This window comes from Pleurodeles waltl, chromosome 8 (assembly GCF_031143425.1).
Source record: "Pleurodeles waltl isolate 20211129_DDA chromosome 8, aPleWal1.hap1.20221129, whole genome shotgun sequence".
Classification (NCBI taxonomy): domain Eukaryota; kingdom Metazoa; phylum Chordata; class Amphibia; order Caudata; family Salamandridae; genus Pleurodeles; species Pleurodeles waltl.
This window is the reverse complement of record NC_090447.1, coordinates 529561483-529585216: the sequence shown is the minus strand read 5'-3', so window position 1 is coordinate 529585216 and position 23734 is coordinate 529561483. Positions and strand designations below refer to the sequence as shown.

The 23734-nt window shown below is 46.2% G+C and overlaps 1 protein-coding gene across 2 annotated transcripts in view; it reads right to left on the bottom strand.

Annotated features, from left to right (window-relative positions):
• Positions 1-23734, bottom strand: part of LOC138250115 (uncharacterized) — a 276374-nt gene that overhangs the window by 210073 nt on the left and 42567 nt on the right. For both annotated transcript variants that reach the window (XM_069204562.1, XM_069204563.1), the window contains exon 2: positions 9979-10046. In XM_069204562.1, coding sequence (XP_069060663.1) covers positions 9979-10046 — 68 coding nt within the window. The remainder of the gene's footprint in view (positions 1-9978; positions 10047-23734) is intronic.

Sequence of the window (23734 nt, the reverse complement as noted above, 5' to 3'; positions counted from 1 at the left end):
TGTGTGCGGTGGTGGTGAGTGATTGGTTTTTGGTAGGAAAAGTGGATGCATCAGTGGTCTGTCCAGTAAAGTTCGGTGGTGTGGCTGAAGGCCACATGTTTGCTTGTTGTGAAGATGGGATCGAGAGTGTGGCCTGCGGAGTGGGTCGGTGAGGTGACAAGTTGCTTGAGGCCAAGGTGGCGAGGCTGTCGATTAGGTTGGTGGTGTTAGTATCATTGTTATTTTCCAGGTGGAAGTTCAGGTCGCCTAGGAGGATGTAGGCCCTCATTCTAACCCCGGCGGTCTCAGACCGCCGGGGCCAGGGTCTGCGGGAGCACCGCCGACAGACCGGCGGTGCCCCGCAGGGCATTCTGACTGCGGCGGTTTGGCCGCGGTCAGAAAGGGTAAACCGGCGGTCTCCCGCCGGTTTACCGCTGCCCTTAGAATCCCCCATGGCGGCGCAGCTTGCTGCGCCGCCATGGGGGATTCTGACACCCCCTACCGCCATCCTGTTCCTGGCGGTTCGCCCGCCAGGAACAGGATGGCGGTAGGGGGTGCCGCGGGGCCCCTGGGGGCCCCTGCCGTGCCCATGCCAATGGCATGGGCACGGCAGGGGCCCCCGTAAGAGGGCCCCACAAAGTATTTCAGTGTCTGCCTAGCAGACACTGAAATGCGCGACGGGTGCAACTGCACCCGTCGCACCTTCCCACTCCGCCGGCTCAATTCTGAGCCGGCATCTTAGTAGGAAGGTTGATTTGCCCTGGGCTGGCGGGCGGCCTTTTGGCGGCCGCCCGCCAGCCCAGGGCAAATCCCAAAATACCCTCAGCGGTCTTTCGACCGCGGAGCGGTATTTTGGTGGGGGAACTTCAGCGGGCGGCCTCCGCCGCCCGCCGAAGTTAGAATCACCCCCGTAGTCAGTTGAGGTGAGGGCTTGGGAGCTGATGGTGTCAGTGATATCGTCACAGAACTGTGGTCTCGGGCCGGGGGGTCTGTAGACCAGTGTTCCTGTGTTGTTGGCGTTTACGTAGATTGTGAAGTGGAGGTGCTCGGTGGACTTTATGTCGTCGGAGTTGGTGGAGACACTTATGGTGTTTTTATGGACTGTGGCGATTCCTCCTCCTGGTTTGTTGTTGCAGTCTCTTCTGGTGATTTTGTAGTTATCCGGTATGGCTATTGCTATGTCAGGTTCCGAGGCAGGGTTCATCCATGTTTCGGTGAGGAATGCGATGTCCGGCGAGTGATTGGTTAGTAGGTCCCATAGTTCAATTGCGTGTTTGTGGACGGAGCGGGTGTTCAGCAGGATGCATTTTAGGTGGTAGTCTGTTTTGGTGTGGTGTTCGGGGTTTGGCTTGCAGGTGAAGTTGCAGGCACTGTAAGAAAAGGGTCCTCTGGTGTGCGTTGGTGTGACCTGGCAGTAGGTGGAGGAACGACCTGGGTTTAGGGTGTGGAGTTCATCAGCGGTGTAATGTTGTGAGGTAGTGCAGGGAGCGTGTTGGCCAGGGGGTCTGGCGCTAGGCGCGGTCTTGGTGCGGACGGGCGCAGACGGGCTTACCTTTGGCGCGCCTGCGCTGCGGCCAGCATAAGAGGGGTGGAGGGAGGGTGTGTCAGCTGGGAGGAGGGTGGCGGCAGACCAATGGCAGGGCGGGGGGGCGGGCCAGTGGAGGAGCAAGAGCTCGAGGAATAGGAGGAATACGAGGAGGGAGGGGGGCAGGGCCGCAGGGACGAAGCGGCTATGGTGAAGAAGAAAAAAAACAAATTGCTTACCACAACCACTGACTATGTGACTATCATTGGCACGTTATGCTTTTTGATGCTATTTCAACCTAAAACTTAAAAAATCATATCTTTGGTTTCCCTTTCTGTTTTTTTGTCACTTGGCGTCAATTTTGTTTGTTAAATTGTACTCTATTTTCTACTTTGGATTGGCATTTTTATTGTTTTGCATTTAGATCTTATTGCTGTTTTGGTGCTGCATAAATATTTTACACTTTGCCCTAAGTTAAGCCTGTCTGCTCTGTGCCAGAGATTCCAGGGGGCTGAGCCCAGATTTACTTAGTGACCTAGAGGAGCCACCGGACAAGGGTTGATATTATTCTTTGAGATATGTAGTCCCCCATCCCCAAATAATCTAATTTCTTACATCTCAAACCTCCCTGTTTAGGTTTCAGCACCTCTGTTCTAATCTTTTGAACTAATCACAAGGCAGTTAATGAACAACCTAAACTTGAAACTGAAAATCTTCCACTTCTTACCTTCCCTTCTCAATGATTTCTCATCCCTACTTCAGCCTTCCTCTCCTTGAACTTACTCAAGTTCCTCCACCTGATTCTCTGCAGAGGGCCTTTTCCTTATGTGATCCTTCACACCTAATTGCATCCTTCATAAAAATCTGTGTAATTTTTCCTCTTTGCTGACTGCCTCCAACTTTGCCCTCAATTTGCCAATATTATTTGTCAATAGTCAATTTTGCTGTTTTAGTCTCTTGTCATTATGTCCCTGCCACATATTATGGTGAGTGAAGCTGCATTCATGATATGAGCTGTGACTGTACTCCCCCAAAGTCAAAACAATACAACTATTAGATAAACTGGTTCTCGGGGAATACCCTGCTCGCTGTTAGTAGCTTAGCACAACCAGCAAGGTTCTCCTCAGAGAAGGAAGCATGTGGTACAGGGACAACACCACCAAAAACAACATTGCAGGCTAAAAATAATGACTTGAAATTTCCAAACTAATAAAGCCAAAAAAGTGTAATGTGTAGAATGCCACATTAAAATTTTATAAAACTGAGGCAGAGATTAGGTCTTATTGTAAAATATTCAATTGTAGTCTACAAGTTGCAGGACACAGGTGAAGGGTGTTATGGGTGGGTTGATCTGCCAGGTCAACCCATGATGGAGTACAGATGATTCCACATTGGTGCGCCACCCAGTGAAAATATGTGGAACACTAACCTAATCACTCCTTTGCTTGCAATGGCATGTGGTAAGGCAAGACTTTGTTGCTTATCTTGCTAGAGGGTTCAACCTCTGAACTTTGAAAATTTCAGGGAGTAAGAAATATTCGGCAAGGCAAAGCTCCACAAGGACAAATACCCCTAGTCTGCATTCCCAAAGTAGCCTTAAATATCTCAGTCAACAGGTCTAAGCCGGACAAAAGGTTAAGAAGTAGCAGGAGGTGGTTTATGTATTAGGGGAAGCTTGTCTAAGTTGAAGATTTCTATGTCCCAACTTTTAATAAGTTCTTCAAAAGACCCCAAACATTTGGAAATTAATTTTTGGATACTGCCCCAGTGATTCAAAGTGCACAAAGACTCCCTGCTTTTACAGTTCAGGTATACAGCAAAGTGTCCATTTACAAACTACTTTCTGGAATTGCTTTGCAGCAGCTTCAACATCTTCAATCCATCTTTCCCACCCGCATACAAAGGGGGGATGTGTAGTTCAACTACTTCTCTTCTGGGAATGTCCAGATTTCTTTGTCCCCGAGTCCTTTTGCATTCTCCACTTCAGCAAAAAATGTAACCCCAAACAAGCACGTTTCAACGTAGAGGACTTGGTCAATGATATCACGAGTCCAGAATAACTAGATCTGTACAAAGCTTTAAATATGGTGAATGGGATTGGCATCCCTGCACCCGCCCCCCCCCCCCACGACAAGGTATGAAACCAAACATTGTGGCGAAGCTGATAACAGGTGTGATGGAAATTCTAGGGTATTTGGTGTGCAGCCCACCCAGAGACCAAGGAATACACATTACATACACACCCACTCATGCCACGTATAGCTGCCTTGACAGAATCTGGGTGTCTTTGGCCCTTACTGCTGAAATAGAGGATGTTCACATCCTAGGTAGATTCGTCTCTGACCATGCACCATTACTTGTGTGTATTAATGGTACCAAACATCACCTAGAGACGCAGCTGCTCGAGGAGGAGACTGGGGGCCCTCCAGAGGATCGTCCCTGTCCTTGGGGGAGGGGCATGAGGCACTACTAAATGTCCATAGGACGGTAGGAGAGAACTGGGACAGAGTGGACCGGCTGATGTGCCGTGATTATTGGCAACTACTGCATAGGGAGGGCAATAAATAGAGACGCTTACTGGCTTGGATGCCAAAAGAGGGACTCCCCCTCATACCTCCCCCAGTGATCCTATTGTTGAAATATCCCGATGGTTCCAATGCTAACACGCAGGTTACTGTTATTTCCTTCCTTCTAGATCACCTTGCAACTGTATGTGGGGAAGGGAGGGCTGAATGCAGGGCTGCAGCTGCAGGTTCTTGGATTGCCGATCCCTCGCCCCACGCCAGGGCAACCAGAGCAACTAAAGAAGGAGATTAAAGTAGAGGAGCTGCATTCTCCACCTGTTGGAAACGCTCCAGGAGGCACATAGTCAAGGATGCTACCGCAATATGGACCAGATGTATCAAGCGTTTTTGCATTCGCAAACAGTGCGAATCGCATAAATCGGCCGTTTGCGAATGCAAAAATACCTTTTGCGATGTATCAAAAGGTATTTGCAGCGTGAAAATAAGGATTTGCAAAAATTTAGATTTTTAGCAAATGCGACGTGGTTTTGCGTGTCGCAATCTGCGTTCCGCAAATAGCGACATGTAATACCAAATCGCTATTTGCACATTGCAAATTGTGACTCGCAAATAGAGATTCTGTAAATCATGTCGCTATTTGCGAAACGCAGATTGCGACATGCAAAACCACGTCGCAATGCTATGCATCAAAAAATCGCAAATTGCGAATATTCGCAGAATGGCGTTTTGCACATGCAATTTACCACAAATTGAAACCAGGTGGTAACCAGGTGCAAACCTTAAAAAGAGGCCCAGAATGACTCAGCCTGTTTTCCACAATGGTTGCACTCTACGTGATGGCGAGGAGAATGAGAATCTTGGCAGGTTTGAGGAGAGGGAGGAGGAGACAGGAGCGCATTGTAGGGTGCGCATAACCCTTTTTGACCAGACTGAGGAGGAGATTTGTGAGAAGTACAGGTTGAGCTCGGCCATGATACTTGTGACCTGATAGCTGAGCTACAACCTATGCTGCAGCGCACAACACGCAGGACCAATAGCATACCCACCCAAGTGCAGGTATTATGCTCCCTGCAACTACTAGCCTCAAGGAGCTATCAAGCGGTCATAGCAGCAGCTGGAGGGGTATCACAGAGTGCCCTTTCTAGATTTTTCATCGCATTTCTCAATGCCATGCTTAGCTGAATACACCAGTACATCAGATTCCCCCACACCCCACAGGAATTACAGCACACTAAAAATCACATTCTACCAGATAGCACAGTTCCCACATGTCCTAGGCGCCATAGGTGGGACACATGCTGCAATCGGTCCACCATCGGCCACAGAGTATGTGTACCACAACTGTAAAAACCAACATTCAATGAACATACAGGTGATATGCAATGGCTCCTACATCAATACCCCAGGCACCCAGGGAGCACACATGATTCGGACATATTCTGCCACAGCGGTATTCACACAAGACTGCTAGCTGGGGAATTTGGTGAAGGCTATCTATTAGGTAAATTGCCACTTTACAATGCTGCATTGATGTCAGTGTGGCGTCAGATGGCACAAGTACTCATTTTAATCTCTGTTCCTTCTAGGAGACAGTGCCTACGCAGTGCGCACATTTATGATGACGCTCTACCTGAACCCTACAACACTAGCAGAGCGGAGGTTCAAATCAGCACACAGGGCAACCAACCCGCAATGTGGTGGAGCGCACTTTCGGGCTGCTGAAGAGCCGCTTCAGGTGTATTCACAAAAGTGGAGGCGCACTACAGTACAGCCCAGAGACAACATGTAAAATAGTGGCCACAAGTGCGATTTTGCACAATATAGCAACCACAAGGGGCATTCCAGTGGAATTAACAGAGCCAGTCTCAGATAAGGACGATGATCTCATACCCCCCTCACCCAGCAGACAGGACCAGTGCAGCAGAGGGCAGGCAGAGGCGTGCTGACATCACGCGCAACCATTTCTGAAGTAAGTAATGAAAACACAACCTCAACAATATGTATTCCGGTAGTCAGCATCTTTATTACCTTGACCTCAGGTAACATATGTGTCAATAGGACATAGCTATGCACTATAGGCAGACATGATCGATTAACGGTGTCACACTATTAACATCGTAGTATAACTGTATTGCTACATGTGAAGGTAGTCCCCTGTAGCCCTCAATGTCACTTCTTACGTCCACGCATTCCACTTGAGTGCGCAGTGCCCTCGCTGGCACCTCCTGTAGCGGGGTCAAAGGCAGTACTGTGTCTGGCACTGCGACACCTAGGATCCATCACAGGGACTGTTAGACTGCTGTGGCTAGAGGACTCCTCACTATCCCCAACACCCAGTTCGCTGGTTGTAGCACTGCGTGCTGTCTGCATTGCGTCCAGAACGTTTGTTATTTGCACCAATGCCTGTGCAACATCCCGACTGCAATGTGCCGTCTCCACCTGTGCGGCCACAGCACGCCGTGATATCAAGGCAGTTGAACTCGCGAGCCGATTGCCGAATCTGCAGAACCCATTGAACATTCCCATGAATTGGTGATGCCGATGGTTGACACGCTCATGCTTCATCTCAGTGCAGAGTTCCTTAATTGCGTTTGTCAACTCCCTAGAGTTTTCTGCAGCTTTTTGATGGCCCTCATGCAGAGACTCCAACTGCTTGTGCAGTACTTCCATATTGTCATTATGAGACTCCAACTGCCTGTGCACTGCACACATGTTATGATCAATTGACACCAACTGCCTGTGCATTAATCTCATGTGTTCTTTCAGCATGGACGCTTCAAGGCCGCCGAATATTGATTGGCCCTCTCCTTCATTTGTGCACTATCTGCCTGCTTCGTAACACCTCCTGAGGGGAGTTGACTGATGCTGGGGCAGGGATTGCTGTCTTCCTGTGGAGGTAGCTTCTGGGGGTGGTGTGTGGACTTCATCCGGCATTTCGTCTGCGTCTATGTTCAACTCTGGGAGAGGTAACACCCTTGCCCTGCGCCTAGTTGGTGCAATACTCAGTGACGCACTGATGTTTGAGTCGGACTGTGGCTGTGTTTCAACATCCCCCACATATGCACATTCTGCTGCGGCAGAGCCGGAGACATCTGCAACGACAATGTGCAGCATGTTATTTATGGATGTACCAAAAAAAATTGCACAATTTTAATATATGTACACTTACATCGTATCACTGTGAGTTGTGTGTGTTATTCCTCTGTGTGGCTGTACACTTACTTGCAATCTATGTGTTATTTGCAGGCTAGGGTTGTGGACTACCACTCCCATAAGGCATTGGTGTTGTATGTAAGATGTGGCTTGGACTACTTATCACATTGCATTGCACTTGACAGCTATTTTCTAAGGGGCATTTGTACATGCACATATGGGGATACACATCATTACTGTCCTTACCTTTGCTGGTGCTGGGTGTACCTGAGGTGTCAATGTCAGTGACCCCACTGACAGCTTCAGGGAGCAGTATGGATTCCACCATGTCCTCCAGTGGTGTAGATGGTGGGTGAGTGGGTGGTCCTCCTCTGGTGCTCCTTGCCTCCTGTGGCCTGCTGGCTACCCTTTCTTTGGCACAGGAACGCAGGTCATACCATCTCTTGCGTATCTCCTCCACAGAGCGCTGCGCAGTACCAACTGTGCAAATTTTGGTCTGGATTGCCAACCAGAGTTTCCTTTTCTCACTTTCTGGCACCTGTAGTGAGCTTTTTCCAAACAGTCTGTCATGGTTCCTGACAACCTCTTCAATGAGCACCTCCAGTTCCTGCTCACTGAATTTGATCTTGCGCTTTCTGTCTCCCTTGTCCTTTTCCTTCCCATCATTGGCTATGGTGCAGTGTGATCCTGGCAGACTCACTAAGCTGACTCACTGGTGCTGGGCTGTGTCTCCCTGCATCCTCCTGTGGGTGTGGCTCCTGGAAACAGCATGGGCTGACTCACTTCCTGGTCGTGATGTCATCAGGCTGTTCCGGTTTGCCGTTTTCGCAATTTGCGATTTTCAGATACCGAATCGCTATTTATTTTGCGATTTGGTATCTGGACCTCGCAAGTTGTGTTAGCGAATTTTAAGAAATCTCTATTTCCGACTCGCAATTCTGATACATCCCATTTTGCAGGTCAAAAATAGCGATTTCTTAAAATTCGTTATTTGCGATGTGCAAACCGAAATCTTGATACATCTGGCCCCATATGCTAGAGTCCCAGACATGCTTCTCAAGCCAGATAGGTATTATTCGGGTCCCAGCTCTTACAGACCCCTGTCTATGTTAGGGGTAGGCACGAAAATATTGGCAAAAGCCCTTGCGACCTGTTTGCGCAGTATGATCACCCACCTACTCCACGAAGATCAATGCAGCTTTATGCCAGGTAGAGGGACGCAGATGAATATATGGAGATTGCCCCATGTCCTGCATTCAGTGGCTGGGAGTGAACTTGAGGCGTCACTAGTCGCGTTAGGCATCGAGAAGGCATTTGACATGCTCAACTGGGAGTATCTCTGGGAGGTGCTCCAGAGAATGGGACTAGGGCCAAAATTCCTTTGCTTCAGCTGGGCTCAAGAGCACTGAGCTGCCTTAGGCTACAAACATGCAGTCTTGGTTTCTCAGGCAGTGCTGGAATTAGGGTGCCCAGCATCCACAGAACTCTGACTTTATGCATCAGTGTGTACAATAAACTACTAAGGAATGTACTGTTTTGTTTTGCAACAGAAGTCTTAGAAAATGTATTTGTCGTTTAAGATACAAGAAGCCACTTTGAGACACAAAACTAAACATAAATGGCTCTTGTTTGAGTCAAGCATTGCTTTCGTTGGCACACAAAATAAAACCAGGAGTGCCTGACTCCCTCGTGGCAAGTGCAAGAACAGGATCTACTTTAAGATCCCACTGAAATGAGGAAATGTCTTGTTCTTAGCGTAGAATTGCTAAAGTGCATGTTATGTATAATATCTAACATAACTAGCAAAATATCAACAACCAGCCTGCGTTTCGAGGCTGACAAATTAAATCCTTTCTATGTAGCAAATAAAATCCTTGAGAAGGACAACAGTCTTATCTAAACAGGGGTGAGGGCACAATAGATTTAAGTACAAATTGAGACCAGTAAGCAGACCAATTCTAGTAATTCTATACCACACCACATTGAAGAGGCAGAGACTAGAACTAAGTAAATAGGTTAGTCACTTTTAGTCAATCACTTATACCAATGACTACTTGGTTAATTTTTCAGCAGTAAGTGATTTCTTGACCCAATAAACAAGAACTATCTGCTCTTCAAAACATTATATTGGGAACACTTGTTATCACGCTTTGTAGTGCAAGAGGCCAAGCAGTAAGGTACACTGAAACTCATAGCTTTCCCTTGGGCAACCAAGTGAACACTTTGAAATGTACTGTTTTATTTTAATGATAATAAATTTCACACAAACACTTACAGATGTAAATACGCAAGCAGATGCATTCTTTAAATGCAAATGAGACTTACAAAATGACTGATAGCATGTATTTACAAATACAGCATTATATATTAAACGTAAAATATATAAACTTGTAAATTCACTGATTTGCATAATGGAAGCTGAAATCTACTTACACCCCCTTCCAGACCAGTACAAATGAATAACACATGCACCTATCTTGCATAAGATAAGTGCACAATCAACCTCTAATATCTTTCTGTTTGGTTTGCTACACATGTTGCGTGTTTGATGACTACCAGTCTTAAAACTCACACACAAACGCCTAACTTGTGGATGTATATTGGCTGCTAAATAAAATACTATGTGCCGACATAAAATAGCAGCGCATACTGCATATAATCAAGTGTTTCTTATACAATTATTGTATTCATGATTAAAGCTCGGCTCCCGCACTGTGGGCTTCAGCCATGTTTTAAGCTGTGGTCGAGCCTGAGTAATAGCCACCTTACATATTGTAATGCCAAAATGAGTTTTACCGTAAATGCACATCCTTTATTGCAGGAGGGTTTGTTTGAAGGACTCTAGCACTCCACAGAGGGTCTCCCTGATAAAAGAATCAAAAGAAACAGGTAAAGAGATTCAAACTGGGTACTGTGTAAACATAACCCCACAACAACTTAACCACATGGATTACTGATGTACATTAGAGAGGAACAGTGAAGAAGTGGGAAGATTGTTTGACCAGAGTGGAATCTTGGTGAGCCGCAAGATCTACATGAGGCAGAATGGAAAAATTGTTAGAAGAAAATACACAGGGATAATATTGAGAAATCTGTCTCAGGTCCAGGGGCAGAATATTCAAATACTTCCTTGTTTTATGGAGAAGTATTGTATGCCTCCGAATTACCTTCTCGTAGTTTAATTGTTAATAGAGTTCTTGTGCAGAAAAGGTAGGGTAGCAAACTGGTGTCCTAGCTGAAATGTTACTTAAACTATCTGCAGCGTGACAACTGGACTATGGTACCAGATTTTACTGACTGGTTTGTTATTAGAAATACCAGGAACTGAAACGTCAAAACTCACGACATGGAGTGACCTTGTCACTTATATTCGGAATACCTGTTCTGACATCAAGTTGATACCTCACCACTGGACCATGAATGTGAATCTTTGCATGAGTCTATAAAGGGTGATGTAATATACTATTCTTTCCCCATGCGTGAAAAGCTAAATATTTTACATATGTATTTTATGATATGTTGGCTTTATACCTATTATATTAGGAGCTCACTCAACAAGAGAAACATTGCATAACTGATACTGTTATTTAGCAACCCAAAAGCAGTTTTGGATTGTCAGGAACCAAATATTTTTCTATATTATTTCAATGGTTTGGATATGTACATCAACCTTGACATTGCAATAATTAATATTGTACAAACAACTGGATTTGTAGTTCAGGTGGAGTTGTTGCCTTGGAAAGGATAAACAACATGGCTAGCATTTGTGGTCCAAAAGCCTTTTGTCTCCCTCTGTGACAAGGGTGACATCAAGCGTGACATTCAAGAGATGTTGACTTTCACTGGAAGTTTGAGCAGTACATTTCACATTTAGAAGAGCTTTAGTTATTCGTATGAGACGGTGTGACTAGGCACAGGTGCCTAGAAGGAGACTTGTATGTTATTTAGAAGGCAGAACTGTATAAATGTTCGATCAGCCATTCTGGGATGAACTTTGTTACAAGGCCCGAGGTTCATATTATGCTGTCTTTTCTTGCTATTCATTAACAGCAGCCAAGCAAGAGAAACTGCTTCATTACCCAGGAACCTGGTGAAAAAACAAAACTACAACAATGACGTCATAATAACCATAACCAATGGGACGTCGAGCAACACAATAATTATCTTGACTGAGAGCAACATATCCTCTTTTCTTGTTGCTTGCAGTCACGATAAGCATCATGGTTGTTATACCTTTCTTATCCTAAATATTTAGAGTACAAGTGTGCCTATGTTGTTGGTTTACTATGTTTTCTTCACGTGTTATTTCAGTCAGATTTGATCCCAGATGTGCACACTCTCAAAGGCGCTCCGCTTTGCCTTGAGCGTTTTTGCTGTTAGGAACATTTCGGCCTCATTCACATGCCCGTCAGGGTGTTTCCCTTAGTGCTGCCGCCTCAATCGCTTTTATGTACCCGTGAGGGTTTGTTAATGCTTTGCTTGCGATAGCATGGCTTTCTTCAGGCTAAGTCCTTTCAGCAAGGAACGTTTGATAATAGATAACGCCTCCCTAGTTAGGAGCCCCCTTTTTCCTTCAGACCTGCCCCTTAAAGGTTCCATCTCCTTTGAGGTTTGGCTAGATTAATACTTTCCTTTTTTTTTTTTCAGTCATTTTGTTACATTTGCGCTAGATTAATACTTTCCTTTATTTTTTTCAGTCATTTTGTTACATTTGCGCTAGATTAATACTTTCCTTTCGTTTTTTCAGTCATTTTGTTACATTTGTTCAAACTGAGTTTCTGAGGGGGTGGTCGGGGGCTGAAAGGTGTGCCTTTTAATTTAGGGAAATTCCTGTTTTAAACTTTTTTAATACTTATAATGTCCAAAGAGGAAGAAACTCAGGCATTTAAAGATGATTTAAAATATTTCATCAAGGATTCTGTGCAGCAGAAGTTTCTGTGTCTATGCTAGATGTGTCAAAAAATGTAGAGGCATCTATTTAAAAAAAGCTCTTTTCCCCTCCAGAAGTTCCCTCAAAAAAAGATAAGAAAGGTGCAGTTACCCCTAGTGGGTATATCAAAGAAATCTTGTTTAAAACTGGTCCTCCCAGCAGAGAGGTTTCTTTTTCAAGGCTTTCTTCCTCTCGTCTTCAGGTTACCCATTTACAAGACACTGATAATGATGAGGTCTTGAGTGACACACAAAATGTTGATGGATCTTTAGATCCTTTTAATTATGGGCCTCCGGAGAAAAAGGCAAAACAATTCTCTTAACTATGGTGTTGATGCTCACTCTGTGTTTAATGAATTAGTGGACCATCTTGGGGAACCCATGTTTGAACTACTCCCTAATTCACCATCCCAATTTCACAGGGTCATACCCTTCTGAGCACAAGGCTGAATATGTTTCTTTTTATCTTCGCCGTGCTGGTTTAATCCTCTAGGAATATGTTAAAATCTGAATGCCCCTGCCCTCACCTCCCCAATAACATTACAGTGACTCGGGTAATTGATTCAAACATGTTGATATTTTTCAGCACATTTGGGAAAGATCCAAAGAAAGGGGACGACAGGGCTTGGCCCAATTGCCAGGATAGGATTTTAGACTTGGTGGATCCATTTACCAAGATATTGGATCTGGCCGAAGAGGCAAGAATTGAGGGCAGGTACTAACATGGACCCGAATACCTTTTCTAATTGGGCCCAAAGAGGTATATGCCAACACACACATTTTGCAAGAGGGGCAGAAAAATGTGTTATTAAAAAAATGATCGCAAACTTAGAAGTCTCTCCAGTAAAGGAGAATGTTCACTGGCCAAATGCCTCCTGTTTGTGGACTCTTTCATTAAGGAACTCAGCAGATATGGCTCCACATTCGCCACGATGGACAAGGAACAGCTCTCCCAGAAGAAAAAAAAACTCTTGCTGTTTTTTTTGGCCAGGGCCGGCAAAGGCAGGAGTCGCTTTGCCAGCTGTTACCCCACTGGGGACAACACATTAATAGAGGCTTCTTTGATCAAAGTTTCCAAGCAGACACCCAAACTACAAAACTCAGTTCTATCCCCATCGCTCCAGAGGCCTCCGATCCACAGGATACAGGAATAAAGGAGATCAGTACACAGGTAAATGTTTCCGGCTCTGGCCTTCCTCCAGTGAGAGGCAGATTTGCTCTGTGTCTGAATGCTTGGCTTTTTCTACTGCAGATTCTGGTTCATTCCTCACACAGGAAATATCTTCAGTTTCAATAGAGTCCTTCTTTTTTCAGTTTCAAATCTCTTCCTTTGAGGCTATCCTCAGCTTCTTGGTGTTCCACCAAGATTCTCAAACGAGTGGAAGCCATCATCAGGACACAGGGGATCAGGCTAATCGTGTACCTGAACAATTTTATGATCATGTCCCAGCACAAATATATTCTTCTCTCTTATTTGCATCTTTGCCAGGATCTTCTACTTCACCTGGGCTTCCACATCAATATCCAGAAGTCATCACTCATTCTATCTCAATGTCTGGAGGTTCTCTCGGACTATCTTGCAATTCCCTCAGCAAAAGGATTCTCTAATAACAAAAAGGGGATCCGTCATTCCTTAGCCCTTTTCAATTTCTCTCCCAGAACACTGGCTCGACTGGTGGGACTTCTGGCTTCTTGGATTCAGGCAATCTTTTCAGGCCACTTAACTAGTGTGGCCTTCAAAGATTAAAAATACTGCTTCCCCACAGAGGTTTAGCCTATTCACATCCCGTTTCCCTACATCTAGAATCCAGGGAAGAACTTCTCTGGTGGCTTACTCACTTAAACTCTTGGATCTGGAGAACAATTTTCTCTGCCGCCCCAGATCTGGTCTTAGAGCCTGATGCAAGTCAGACAGGTTGGGGCGCAAGATGATGTAAATTCTCGACTGGAGGTACGTGGTCTCGTCAGGAGTTATTCTTGCACATCAACAGTTTAGAGATCCTTGCAGATTCCTTTGCCATCCAGTCCTTTACAAAAGACAGAGGAAACTGCACCATTCTCTTACGGAAAAACAATCTGACAGCGGTCAAATATATAAATCATCTAGTGGGTACAAGATCCAAAACTCTTGCAGATCTCGGCAAACATCTTTGGGAGTACTGTCTTCAGCAGAACCTTTCAGTCAGAGTGGTTTACCTTCCAGGAACTTTGAATGCCGTAGCGGATTGGCATTCCAGACATCTTCAGGATTCAAGCGACTAGCATCTGCATTGTTAAGTACACAATACTCCTTCTTCTTATGCGATGTCAATCGACCTTTTTGCTTCTCATCTCAATGCCCAACTTTAGGAAATGCCACTGTTAGCATGGTTCCCCCACTTTTTGCCTAGTGTTGATGCCAACGTTGATTGAAAGTGTGGTGGGACCCTGCTAAACAGGCTCCAGCACCAGTGTTCTTTCCCTAAAATTGTACCTTTGTTCCCACAACTGGCACAGCCCTGGCACACGGTTAGGTCCCTTGTAAAAGGTACCCATGGTACCAAGGGCCCTGTGGCCAGAGAAGGTCTCTAAGGGCTGCAGCATGGATTATGCCACCATGGGGACCCCTCACTCAGCACATGCACACTAACTTGCAGCTTGTGTGTGCTGGTGGGGAGAAAAAGGCAAGTCGACATGGCACCCCTCTCAGAGTGCCATGCCCACAAACCACTGCCTGTGGCATAGGTAAGTTGGCCATCTAGCAGGCCTTGCAGCCCTAAAGCAGGGTGCACTATCCCACAGGTATGGGCATAGCTGCATGAGCAATATGCCAATAGGCCCCTAAATCGTCCGAGTCCATTCTCAAACACTGTAAGTGCAGTGTAGCCATTTTGAGTGTATGGTCTGGGAGTTTGTTATTACGAACTCCACAGCACCATAATGGCTTCAATGAATACTGGGAAGTTTGGTATCAACCCTCTCAGCACTATTAACCCACAATGATGCCAGTGTGGGATTTATTGAAAAATGCACACAGAGGGCATCTTAGAGATGCCCCCTGTATGTTAGCCAAACTGCTAGTGTAGGACTGACAGGTCTGTGCCAGCCTGCCACTTTCAGACGAGTTTCTGACCACATGGGGTGAGTGCCTTTGTGCACTCTGTGGTCAGAAACAAAGCCTGTCCTGGGTGGAGGTGCTTCACACCTCCCCTCTTCAGGAAGTGTAACACCTGGCAGTGAGCCTCAAAGGCTCAGGCCTCACGTTACACTTCCCCAGGGCACTCCAGCAAGTGGAGATGGCCACCCTCTCGGACGCAGACCCACTTTTGATGGTAAGTTCGGAGGGAAAATTAGGGAAAACAAGGAGGAGTCACCACCTCAGCCAGGACCACCCCAAAGGGAGTGAGCACAAGGAGGTTGTAGCCACCCTCAGGGACAGTAGTAATTGGCTACTGCCCCTGACCTTTAAAATGCCCCTAAATTTAGTATTTAAGGGCTTCTCTGAACCCAGCACTTCAGATTCTTGACAACCTCACAAGAAGTAGAAGAAGAAGAAGAAGGACTGCTGAGATGACAACCCCGCAGAGAAGAAAAGGAGACAACAACTGACTCGGCCCCAGCCTTACCAGCCTGTCTCCCGCTTCAAAACGCTGCAAAAGAAGAGCAACATGTTCTTCAGGTCCAGCGACCCCTGAAAAGCCTCCAGAGGACTACCTGCATCACAGAGGACCAAGAAACTCCCGTGGACAGCGGACCTGTCCAAAAAGAAAGAAGAAGAAACGGCTTCTAAAGGACACCCACCTCACTCCAGAAGAGTGATACCTAAACCACTCTGCACCCAACGCCCACAGCCCATGTCCCAGTGGCCCAACTAGCCAGAGAGGATCCCCAGGCGATTCCGACCAAGTGTCCACCCTGGGCTGACCTCTCCAACCCTCCACCATGCCTGCAGAGGGAATCCCGAGGCCCCCCCTGACTGTTACTGCCCGGGACGAAGATATCCGACGCCTGGAGAAGCATTGCAACCGCAGCCCCAGACGCAAGAGAAACCGACCACCAGTGCAGCTACGACCAGCAGGCGGCCCCCCTCCCCAACCAGTCAGTGACTTGCCCGAGAAGCACCCCTGTGCCTTGCCTGCAGCGCCTAAGTGACCCCCGGGGTCCCCTCACAGAGTTCCATTGGAAACCCGACACCCTGTTTCCACTCTGCACCCATCTGCCCCTGTGCCGCTAAGGGTGCACGATTGGTGCCTACTCGGGCCCCTCCAGAGTTCCTCTAAACCCCCCTGGTCTGCCCTCTGATAACTCGGGTACTTGCCTGCAAGCAGACTGGAACCGGAGAACACCCCCTTTCTCAATAGGGGCCCAAGTTATTTTGGCTATTGTTTGACCTCTGCACCTAATCGGCCCCGTGTTGCTGGTGCTAGGTGCTTTGGGTTATCGTGAATCCCTAACGGTGGGCTACATATGACCCGGAGACTAAACCTGTAAGTTTGTTACTTAGGTCAGAAACTGTACTTTATTTTCCTCCCCCAAAAACTGTTGAAAATTGCACAGTCTACTTTTAAAATAGCTTTTTCCCATATTAAAGAAAACTTGATGTATTGTCGATTTGATGCAAAGTCCTGAACTTACCTATGCACAGTATCTTTCATTTAATATACTTACCTGAAAACTGAATCTTGTGGTTCTAGAAATAAATGCATAAAAGATATTTTCTATATAAAATCCTATTGGTCTGGAGTTAAGTCATTGAGTGTGTGTTTCTTCTATTGCTTGTGTGTGTACAACAAATGCTTAACACTACCCTCTGATAAGCCTAACTGCTTGACCACACTACTACAAATAGAGCATTAGTATTATCTATTATTGCCTCTGTCAAGCCTCTGGGGAATACCTGGACTCTGTGCACACTAAATCTCATGTTGATATTGTATATACAGAGCCAGCTTTCTACACCAACTCCCTTCCTTTTTCAGTTGGAGATCAGATCCTCTGGCCCTGGCCACAGATGTGTTTCTTCAAACCTGGCCACAGCCTCTTCTGTATGCCTTTCCTCCCTTTCTATTGATTGCTCGAGTACTAGCATAGGCTTGCAGACAGCTTTCATCTCTGGTTCTAATCACCCACTTTTGGCAGGCTCAATTTTTGTACCCAACTCTGTTGGAACTAGCCTCGGATTACCCGGCTTGCATTCCACACTTTCGCAATTTGCTCATCAACCCTCAGGGAGTTTGTCACAACATGATTCCAAAGGGCTCACTTTTCCTGATCACCTGGAGGATTTCAGATCTTCTTGGAGACCCCCAGGAATTTCAGAGGAGGCTGTCCACTTCACTCAGCAAACCTGGGCCCCAGGCACTTCTAAACTCTACAGATCAGTCTGGTTGGCCTGGTGTGGTTGGTGTATGGACAGGAATGTTGATCTAATTTCAGCAGATTTAACGTTGGTGGTTAATTTCCAAGCCTCTCCGGCTTCTCAGGGGAAAGCCTATGGTACAATTAATACCTATAGGTCAGCTATCTCAGCTGAACAATTAAGAGCGGATGGAAGACCCACGGGAGAACACCCGTTAGTTTGTCATCTGTTGAAGGGAGTAAGATTTGTTAATTCTCCTGTTCCCAAATATAATACCATGTGGCCAAATACAATACCATGTAGGAGGTTAATTTGGTGTTTAAAATGTCTATTTCATGGCAAGATAATTTGAATCGTTCACCACAAGTCACAAGTGAAGAATGGGAAAACCCAAAGATTTGGTCAATGAATCAGGGATTAAAGAGATTTCTGAATATTTCACAGCTACATTAAAAACAGAGACAGTGAGGGCGTGGCCAAGCGGCAATGGAGTCGGACGCGTAGTCCTGAGCACCAACTGTCATTGCCTGCAAAATGAGGGGGGGGGGCAGGTTGAACTATCCTGAAACGGACCTCCACCAAGCCCATAGACGCAGTCTCGGTCCCCCGCAGGGTCACGGGCACCCGCGGAACAGGCAGTGAAGCAGGTGACTTGGGGAACCGGGGTAGGACGGGGGCGAGCGCAGGAGCGATTTCAAGGCTTTGCTAAGGCCGCAGCGAGCCGCGTGGACAGAGCGGGTAGGTGGCAGAAGGATATCGCCCTGCTCAGAGCCAAGGGGGAGCACCAGAGACGAGAAAACCTGAGGTGGCCTCCGTGACTTGCCCAGACCACAGGAAGCAACAACGCAGCCAGGACCTGCGAGGCTGCGGCTGCCGTCATTTTGCAGGTGCGGCTCTGCAGAGAAGTGCCAGGACAGGCCATAGGCCTAAATAAGCCCTGAAGGTAGTTTGCGCTTCCCTCCCCGTATCAATGGAGGCCACAGAAGGATGACATCCCTCCTGTCCCCCTTCCTATGACGGAGGGCAACATGAGAGCAGCACAGGCGTGGCAGTGTGCCCCCCAACCCCAGTCCTGCCTGGCATAGGACCTGTGGGGCAATATTGCGGACTACACCGTGGGCGTAACGGGGGCTGGATAGGGAGCGGGGGTTGACGGTGACATACTGGGGGCGGCTAGAACCATCTTTGCCTTGCTGGGAGCAAGGGCCTGGCCAAGTGAGGTGGCGGGGCCAGCTGGGGTCGGAGGATACTGGCTGGCAGCGCGGAGGCAAGGGCAAAGCTGGTGGACACTGGCACATTTGGACAGATGGACAGCACAAAAAACTAACGAGGGGGGACCCCTAGCCTGGGGACACCCTGCTGCTCCCCCTCCGTACTTCACCTGGCTGAACAGATCAAATCGTACTCTCCCGCTGCACTACTGGTGGGGGGCCCATTGAGAGCCATGGGAAAGTAATGGGCTGACAAGGAAACACCCGCAAAAACCGCCCCGTGGCACCCCACGAGACAAAAATGGAGGGAACGAGCCATAGTGCAGCATACCACAGCGATTTCAGCGGCCATGCAGGAATCCAAGTTAGCCCTAGAGACTTAGAACACTTGCGGGGGAGGTGGGCCTTCTACGAGAAGACTATAGAAAATTAAAGGATTCTGCCAAAGAAATAGAAGATACACTGGGGGCAACAGTCCCACAGGTGAAGGAACTCACTCAGAAGATGGCACTCATGAACAACAAACTGAAGATGATGGCGAATAAGCTGGAGGATGCTGAAAGCAGGTCTCGAAGACATAGGGCCTGATAACGACCTTGGCGGATGGGATACTCCGTCGCAAACAGCTGGCGGGATATCTGTCACGTTTGTGATAGAGTACCCCATCTGCCAAGGTTGTAATCAGGCCCGTAATATCCATCTGGTGGTGGTCCTGGGGAGGGTGGAAGGCTCATCACTGGACCAATTTATAGAGACTTGGTTGAGTGAAGTAGTACTGGGAGAAACGTCCTCCCAAGTTCTTCTCAGTGGAGCGGGCTCAAAGGATCCCGACGGTCCCTCCACTCCCAGGGGCATATCCGAGACTGATAATAGTGAGGCTAATGAATTTCAGAGATTGAGCCGTAATCCTCCAGGGGACGAGGAAGAGGACTCCTTGGAGAAATAAGGGAAAGGAGATAAATATCTATCCAGATTACACAAACCTGGTTCAGAAGCAAAAGGTTGTGCCTTTGCCCCAGTTAAGAAGGTCCTGCGACAAATAAACTTGAAATATGCACTGATGTACCCAACAAAACTTAGGATCGAGCATGAGGGGAGGACACACTTCTTAATGTCACCACAGGAGGCCTGGGAATGGCTGGAGATGCACGGACTTCACTATTAGAACAGACATGTAGTGGATGGCAGCACAAGGTGGACAAAGAAAGATGAAACGAAGGGCGTCAAGAGCCCAAAAGGGGTCTACAGCTGCTCCCCCGACACAGGAGAATATCAAGGCTGCACAAGTGAAGACACTCCAGGACCTCAGGGGGAAAAACTGGACTCGGACAAACAACAGGTGGAGGGGGCTCACCCCAAACATGGGGGAAGTGGCACTGAACAGACAGAATCGGAGCCAAGATCCAATGAGGAACTGCTTCCTCGGATGACTCCAATGATGGCAGACCTGTTGGTCTGACAAATAAACAGAGTCTAATAATAGGCAAAATGGATATGGCATAACAGGATTGGATATGAGGGCTCTAGATAGGGTCTCCCCCCTTTTCTTTTTTACAGGGACAAGACAGAGGAACTTAAACACAGACAAACAGAAGGTTTTACAGAGATGCCACTTGGTTACATCTCAGAGAAATCTACTACAGGGGAGGTGTTCTTCTCGTTTGGGTTGGCGTTGATACATGCAGTGAATTTGGGGGGGTTCATAAAAAAAAATCACTGCACGGTAGGCTAGGGAAGGGGTTAGTTGGGGAACTGAGTTGACTGTTCGATTAAATCAAAGGGTTGAAGGGATAACTTACAACGGTACACTAGACAATGGGGGTCTATGGAGAGTGAACCTTGGACATATAGTAAGACTACTGGCGTCTGCACCATTACGATGTCTACTGAGAAGTTCTGTCTCTTGACACGGAACGTGAACCGGTTGGGGCACAAACTCAAACAGGGTCTAGTACACAAAGCACTCTCTAGGTATCAGTCTGACATAATTTACCTACAAGAGACTCATCTCATGGTTATGCAATGCCATGGAAAGGGGGAAATATAAGGTAGTGGGACATGCGCAATATACATAGGAATCTAGAGGAGTTATGGTGCTTATATGAAAATCCCAATAAATTCACACTAGCTGCACATGGGTGGACCCTTATGGCTGTTATGTAGCCATTACTGGAGAAATATGGAAACACCTCTGTATTACTATTCAATATATACTTACCCCCGGGTTTACAGGGCGAGGTGCTCCAAAAAATAGGTGCATACTTATGGCAACCCCACCAGCTTATATACTAATAGGTGGATACTTTAACCTAGTAATGGACTCTGGATTGGACAGAAACTTAAAATCTCAGAAAAGGCACCCAGCCACTGATACATTGGAAGGGTTCTCATATGCAATGGGCATTAGTGACGTGGAGAATCTTGCATGAACAGGAAAGAGGATATTCCTATTTTTCAGCTGCTCACGATGCTCACTCAAGAATAAACTACTTTTTCACCATTGCAGATCTATTACATAGAATCAAAGAGGCAATACACCTGGCCCGGGGAATTAGTGATAATGTTCTGTTGTAGGTGGCTATATCCTTGGCAGCCTGACCACCGGGGGTGGGTGGAGCATGGAAACCTGGTGACTCCAAAATAAAAAATTGGTAGAAGATCTAGGACAAGTGTCTCAACATTATTTCACAGAGAATACGGGTTCAGTACGGAGCCCGGTGACCTTGTGAGAGGCGTACAAGGTCACTATTAGAGGGGTGGCCCTAGCAGGGGAGGTGGGGGACAGAAGAAATAGACAGAAAAGGTTACTCACATTGGAAAACTAACACAAAGCATTAGAGCACAGACATGCAGTATCAGCGGATCAGGAAACAAAGAAAGAGATGGTGCAAAAAAGGGAGGAATATAATGTAGTGGTTAAAGACGAAGTAAAATGCCAATATCTTTTGAAAAGTAAATGCCTATACGAGGCAGGTAACAATACAGGTACATTCTAGCCTGGATAGGCAAGAAAGAATGAAGTGACTCATTCATCAGAGAAATAGGGACAATTAAGGGGGAAATAATTAGGGAGCCCAAGGGTGTTATAAAGGAACTGGCTGCACAAATGGCGGAATTCTACGAATCCCGCATAACCATATCAGAGGAGGAAATAGACAGCTTCATCACTAATTGCCCCATGGCAAAATTATCCCCCTTCAGAGCACTGAGTTAGAGGAGGATATCACTGAGGAAGAATTGACGGAGACGATGGGGCAATTGCAGGTGAGGAAACACCTGAAACCAATGGGTTCCAGATGGAGTTCTTTCAAAAACTTTGTAAATGGCTGATGCCACACTTGCACACAGCTTTACTAAAAGCCTTTGAAACCTGCAATTCATATTGCTTGTAGAAATGTACTAGCTAAATGCAACATTGTAGACTAATGTTAAATACAAGGTCGACCAAACCGGTACAGACAATGGAGCTACTGACCGAAGATGCGCAAAGAATTACAAAAGGATGAAATCATACCGGATATTCTACCTCTGAAGACGTCAATCATATGGACCAATAAACTGCCTGAGAACTAATGCGGGGTGAAAGATTTAATGACATAATGTGTTTTTAATTGGTTAAAGATAGTGGGGTACAACCTTTGTCCAACCAGATTTTAGGGGAATTAGAACTAGCGAGTAGGAGACGGGGAAATGCTGATGCTATATTTTATGATCCAGAAACTTTGTCACTTTTATTAGTGACTGGCTGACTTATCTAGAATCATCCTTGCCCTTAGATTACCCATTTACACTTTGCCTCCTTATGAAGGAAGTGCCCCTTACTTACCTGAGAGCTGAGTTCCTGGCTGATGGCGAATAATCTGATGTCCTGAAGACGAAGACCAAACCTGAGTGCTGAACCAAACCTTGGACGGTAACTATATGACAATGAAATTGTGATTGTCTGTTTGCTTTTCCTTTCTAGGTACCAACTGCTTTTCTTTTGACAGAGACCATAGCTAGATGTTTTTCCAAATTTGTGTTACTAAATTGTTTTGCATGAAGCCCAACATGCCAATGCCAATTAGAGGTTAGTTGAGAGGGGTTCACTTGACTGACGCAAATAGACAAATCACTGAATCAATGCTTTGTTGACGATAGTATGCTAAAGATAGTTTATGTTCACGTCGTGCTATGTTCTGATGTTTGTGATTCTTGCTTTGATTAAATCTTATCAGAGTTGCCATATTGTGACTATGCTATTGTGTTTCTTGGTTTTGAGATTAATACATTTGCTAGTAGTATTGTAACCAATAGGGAATAAATATCACTAAATTCATACTAAACTGGTGTGGTTATTCGTGACTGCAAGGTGATTGTGGTGTCTTGAGTTGATTAATGTCTTTGACTAAAGTGAAATGCATTGTTGTGATAAATATTGATGACATTATTGACATATTGATTGACATGTTGATCAGTTATCTCGTCCTAAGGTATCTCTCAACTGGGTCAAAATTTTAATTGGCCTAAAACGAGTCCCAATGTGTAATAATTTATTATAAAGGGACGCGTTAACACCACCAACAGCATTGTTGTAGCAGAGAAACCGTAGTCGCCACCCCACATGGGCAGATGCAACTCCCTCAAGTGCTGTTTTGATTAATTCTAACCTGCCATCTTGGATGGGGATCACCTGACCACCCACCCCTGTAATGGTTACCTAAGGAATATTTTGGCATTTAAGTGGCAGGAATATTTTACTGGATATTCTTTTGGTAGAGGGGTGCTGTTAGCAGAAGTATTTACGGCAGCATGTTTTTTTTCACCAACCCCCACACGGGAATGAGTAAACAGAGCTACACTTGAAAGAATGACTGCAGATTTGGCTGCTTGATCAGCCACTGAATTTCCTACAATATGTATTTTACCATGTTGGTGACTCAAAGTATGCATTACATGAGTCCATAGCAAATCTTTAAGTTCTGCCACCTTTTCCCAAAGCCCATTATTCTTGATACTATTTCCTTTAGAGTCTCTGAATTCATTAAGGTGCCAGTAGTGCAAGTTTTAATTAAAAGACTGGACACAGTAATAC